The 6,028-nt window shown below is 36.0% G+C and overlaps 1 protein-coding gene across 1 annotated transcript; it reads right to left on the reverse strand.

Moving 5' to 3' along the window:
- Positions 1-3,087: 3,087 nt before the first annotated feature.
- LOC140012567 (putative UPF0481 protein At3g02645) lies at positions 3,088-5,724 on the reverse strand. Its single transcript, XM_072060751.1, has 2 exons — positions 4,064-5,724; positions 3,088-3,332 (listed from the first exon to the last, which is right to left on the reverse strand). Exon 1 carries the CDS (start codon positions 5,707-5,709, stop codon positions 4,090-4,092), a length of 1,620 nt encoding a protein of 539 aa, XP_071916852.1. The 5' UTR covers positions 5,710-5,724; the 3' UTR covers positions 3,088-3,332; positions 4,064-4,089.
- Positions 5,725-6,028: the final 304 nt, after the last annotated feature.

The raw sequence follows: 6,028 nt of genomic DNA on the forward strand, positions 1-6,028 counted from the left end.
AGAAGTGTAATTCAGTAGAGGTAAATGTAATGTGTAAATGTAACCAGGCAAGCACTGAGATATATATGTTTAACATATAATATAAACGATATACCTAAAAAATTATGTACACAATCACTGTGTTTTTTTTTTTTTTTTTTTGGCAAAAGCGAAATGAAGTAAAAGCAATTTTCGTGAGTTTCGATCGTAGTTCAAAAATAAGCAAAAAATTTCAAACGGTTTTGCATGTTTAAAGCATATTGAGAATGAAGAAGAAAATGCGTAAAGATAAAATTTAATGTTTGTTGGTGACTTTAATCAGGTGTGAGAAGTGAAATGTATAGTCATTTATTTATAAGTTGTTGATTTAGAATGTCAAGTAAATATCTTGTTGACGAATGATGGGTGATATTCTCTAAATGTGATGGCATAATTATTGACTTACACATACAAATTAAAGATTTTGATTGGAGTGGCGGAGACAATTGAACAATCTTTTATAAATGTGAGGGCAAAATAGTATGTTTATGGATATAAACTGAAGATTTTGGTGGATTCATGGGGGCAATTGCACCACTTTGCCCCACTCTAAATTCGTTTCTGCCTTATTGCTGCCTTACAGATTGATATCAATTGGTTTATATTATGACATAGATTTTTTTGACACAGCGTCTAAACCTATATCATGGGTTGGGGCTTGGCTTGCAAACGAGTCAAGTCGAATTTTTGATCTTATCAAGCGAAGTCTCAATTTAATTTTATCGAGTTCAAACTCGACAAACTCTCAATATAAAGTTTGAGTTCGAGCTCGATTTATATTCGAGTCAAGTGAAACTCAAGCTTGAGCTTAAAAATTAAAAATAATTATTTTTATATTTTTTAAAAATGAATAAAATAATATTTTTTTAATAAATAATAAAATATTATGAATATTTAGATAATTTTACTATTAAAATAAAAATATAAAATATAAAAATATAAAATCAAGTTACTTCAAGAACTAACGAGTTAAATATTTTTAAATTCGAATTCGAGTTGATCAGGTGAGTTTCAACTCGAATTCAATGTTAACCAAACAAACTTGAGGTTTGACTAAGAATTAATTGCGCCCGGCTCGTAAACCGCTGGACTCGTGTGCGGATCATGATTTGGCTCGATATGTAATCAGCAAAGAATCTCTCTTTGTGCATCTTTATTTACACTGGATCAGCATGCATGAAACTGAAACCAACATATGTTTGTCTTTTACCAATGTCACATGCACCAAATGTACAGGAGATGGAACCAATAATGTTGGTCAGTACTTTCAATCGTCAAATCAACAAATGTGTCCAATAGCTGGCTGAGTGTGGCTGGGAATCTGCGGCAATAATTTCATACGTCAAATCAACAAATGTGTCAAGAATATACTAATTGGGAATGGTCATTAAACAAATTGTTGGTATGATGCATGGCATTCCATGGGATCACTATTATTGCAGTTTTCAGAAAATCTTCTCAAGATACAATGGCTAGGTGTATTGAACATGGAAAATGGAAAAAAAAAAAAAAAAAGGTACAAATTGGTTTGGAGTAAAAATCATATACCAAGATGCTCCTTTACCCTATGGCTACTTTGTAAAAGAAAACTGGCAATAGTGGACAAATCGAGGAAGTGGGACTTGAAAGTGTAATCAAACAACTGTTGCTGTTTTCTGTGCATCAGTTGAGAAAAGTCTGGAGCACCTATTTTTTTTAAAAGAAAATGATCCAAAAGGCCACTAAACTATTAAAAATAGCACCCTTTGATCACCAAACTTTTTTTGTGGCCGAAAAGGTCACTAAACTCACAAAAATGCTCTAGCGGAGTCATTTTACAGAATTTCAGCGGTTTCTCGTTCGGTGGCATGGGCAATGTAGATTGGAGGAATATAGTCAAGGGGCAAAAATGTCCCAAAAAAATGGCAAAACTATTTCTTCCTTCCTCGCAAGTCGCAAGTTGTACCAAAAGAAGATGCTGATCTTTTCCAGGCTAGTTTCTCTGCTGTTTGTGAGAATTAATATACACATGGGAGGAGCCCGTTGCAAGGCTCAGATCTAAAATATCCAGTGTTGTTAAAGGTAAAATTATATGAACAAAAATATAAAAAAAAAAGGCTCGGATCTATCAAAAAATCAGGCAAAGACGGAGGAGCCCGTTGCAAATAATGCCATAAAGAGCCAAGTTACAAACGCATAAGCTCCATATCCAAATGACAACTCAGAGAGAAAAACAAGAATCATCATAGCTTGACATCACACTAGAAGACAAAGAAGAAGATAATGACGATGGTGATGATCTTGATGCAAGGAAAGAGTTAAATAATAAGTGGAAGCGAATGTTGCACTTTATTAGAACCGTGATCTTGATGCATGGAGAAGAGTACAATTTTGCTTTACTCTTTCTCACACTAGAAGACAATTTCCCCATACCAATAGGGCTTGCGAGAAAGGAATGCATATTTTTTTTTGGACATTTTTACCCCTTCACAAATATTCCTTCACTCTATATAACCTTGCAACCGGATGATTCACCTGTAAAAATTGGTAAAATGACTCCGTCGGAGCGTTTTTACAAGTTTAGTGACCTTTTCGGCCACAAAAAAAATTTGATGACCAAAGGGTGCCATTTTTAATAATTTAGTGATCTTTTGGACCATTCACTCTTTTTTTAATTGTATAGTTATTCAAAGAATTTGGCAAAAGGTGCAACACGTGTCCGTGTGGTGTACTGGTCAAAGGATTCATTCTGCAATTAATTCAAGAGGACGGCTTTAGCAGTAACAGTGTGTACCATTCGGAGAATTCGAAATGACATTAGATTCCATCCAAAGCAGAGATCAGAAGGCGTGGGTAGTATTGCTGTTGTCCAGGTTGGAACTTGGAACATCCATTAAACCGGGAATCTGCGGCAACTCCTTCAAGTACTGCTGTTGTCAAAGTTCAAAAGAATATTTTGAATAAAGAATATTTTAATTTGTTGCTTTCTTCTACTAAAACATTTTATCAACTTGCATGTGAGAAACCTGTGGACAAAACACTAGTATTTATTTATTCTCTATCAACAAATTCTAACACTATATATGTTTATCTTTTTTTTTGGTAATAAAAGGGACTATATATTAAAACAAACTTAAGTTATAGGTACAAAACGAGGGAAACAAATTCCCTTAAGATCTGCATCTACTAGACTTCTCAAAGCATAAGGAATACTTTCATAGCATACAAAATTCACGTCTTGTTGAGCACCCAGTTTTGCCAATCTGTCAGCACACTGGTTTGCTTCTCGATAAGCATGTCTAAGTATGACTTTCGGCAGGGCAGATATCAGGAACCTGCAATCAGAGATAATTGAAGCATACTCATGAGTTGAGGTATCTGCCGATCTATCTGACTAGTATTTATTTATTCTCTATCAACAAATTCTAACACTATATGTTTATCATACGACAAAAACATGCATCATTTTTTCTTCCAAACACACACATTATCATACTCTCTCTTAGACAAAAATATTCGATTTTCATGTTAGTTCATTTTATCAAAATTAAAAAGTAATAGTTAAGAAAATTACTTTCATCTAAAATAAAATAAAATATTTGTAGTAAACTGTATAATATACATAAAATACAATACTTCAATTCAATATATGCTCAAATTCAGCAGATTATGAAACAAATTTGACTTTATAAATTGTCTGAATTCAGACTTAAGTTTCAGTTTTCAAGTTTTAAATTTCAATTTTACCAAATGCTCCCTAAGTCATATTTTATGCATTGCATATCACATTTTGTTGTGATGAAACTGATTCACAATTCCCTCTTTATTTTCAATCTTACGCAACTTAGATACACATTTATTTATTTATTTTTTTGTTGTTGTTTCGAAGTAATAAGCTACGATTAAATGAGACAGAATTAGAAAACAGGTATATCTTTCTTAACATTTTTTGGCATTCTAGATACGAGTACACCTTCCATGAGAAACAATAATTTAATAAAGAAAAAAAAAGAAGAAGAAATAAATGAATCATATACTTCTCTATTCAATTAAAACAGAAATTTACCTTCCTGGTGCTGATTGAGATGAACATTACGATTCCTGGTGGAAGTTCCAGAGTTTGCCGCATTGATAGAAATCGCAAAAGGTCTGCAGGCCAAGCACGACCAGCAGCGCGCCAGTGGAAACCAGGGCCAGACATTTCCATGAAGCATACAAATTCTTCTTCAACCCTCTAACCGTCCTGACTAAAAGCTTCTTGCCGTAGAATTTGTTAACTTTCTCAACGGCAACCTCGATGTTAGACTTGTGATCTGAGCAGGCATAACATCTCTGCATACCGTTGAATTGATCAGCAATTTCCCCATCCGTGAGAGCCCCCTTGATCACCCCATTTTGCTTCAGCAGCTTCACGTCTTCTGCGGTGTCTATAATCCCATTCATCAGGTTGACGTATCGAGCAAATTTAAGGGTTGACTTACACATAGCAGCCTCGTAAGCCACCAGATTCCTCATTATCACTTCTGAGCTCGCGTTCAAATTCATTACAGGAAGGTACAAAGCGGCTTCCTCTTCCACGAACTTGATCTCTTGAATGCTCCCAATGAAGGGTTTGCATTGCACTTTAGCATAGCGCCAGAGATGAGATACCGACGGAATTTCGATTTCATCATGTTCTGAATTTTGCTCTCCAGTACCCAGGTTGCCTTTTCTGTACAGCCCAGAAATAGTTGACCATGGAATACTCGAGACAAACTTAACAGGGCTAAGAAATCGCTGGGTATCCATAGGACCAATGGTCTCCACCAAGTCCAAGAGTGTTTCCATATTATTGTGAGCCACGTCTGGATCTTCATTATCAGTCGGCAAGGACGAGGATGAAGAGGTCGATGAGTTCCTGAATTCTGTATAAGTTGGCACGACTTGAATGGGACCATTTTCTAAGCATCCGGACACGGCAGGACCTGGGACATTAACAATCATATGATACATCATATCTAACAAATGCAGAGGTCTACGGTAACGGCATTTGTTGGTCTTATCAATAGAGAACTTAACAGGAGATTGTGCTTCACACAATTGAAATAACATTGAGATCAAATCAATATCATCTTCTTCCCCCTGATCATTGGAATTAGGAGAGACTTGAAGACACTTGCGAATCTCTTTCAACAGAACAAATGGGAGTTGATTCTCAAGCATCATGATATCTCTCGTGACAATAGTGTTGTCCAACAGTCTCCTGTCCGTGGTCTCATCTTGCACAAGATAAGAATGCAAGATGTGGAGAAAGAAACAACCGTCTATTGCTATGATCCACGCCAACGTATCTTGATCATAGTCCATGAACTTATTGTAACAAGCCCGGATAGAGGGATCTATCTCCTTCAACCTGTTGATCACGATGTGTTGGAAATTGGAAATCTGCTCCGGGGCTGAGATCTCTTTGATGGCAGCGAGCTTGTACCTCTCCATCTGATAGAGCTCGGGGCGTAAATGATGGTACGGCCCCATGGCTATTAGCTGAGGAGTATAAGCTTCGGGTTTTTTAAGGCTGAGCGTTTTGGGGACTTCAAAAACAGAAACGGGAGGGAGATGATCGATGTCAACGGCAATTTCTTTCCGGAAGATGTTGCTGATTTGATCAACCCAGCCCCTGGCGCAAGAGCTTAAGGGAACTGTGGCTGATGAATATGAATATGAATGTTCCATTCCTTTGGTTTTTGGGATGACGTGAAAATGTTAAGTTTGACGATTGGGAAGCAGTGCCGCGTGGTGGTATTTATAGGAACGCTGTACTACAAATTTGACATGTTAAAATTGTGGATATATATTTATATATATATATAGAGAGAGAGATAAATATGAAGACGTCGAAAAGTACGCGGCTATGAAATTAATAAGGAATTTTTACCGTTGGATTAATTTTGCACCAACCTTGAAATGATGACTGTAAGTTATAGGCTGTTAGTTCTTGCAAAAAAAAAAAAAAGACTGTTAGTTATGGATTAAATCACAAGCAAATCAATAA

The sequence above is a fragment of the Coffea arabica genome, chromosome 8e, assembly GCF_036785885.1.
Source record: "Coffea arabica cultivar ET-39 chromosome 8e, Coffea Arabica ET-39 HiFi, whole genome shotgun sequence".
NCBI classification, from domain to species: Eukaryota; Viridiplantae; Streptophyta; class Magnoliopsida; order Gentianales; family Rubiaceae; genus Coffea; species Coffea arabica.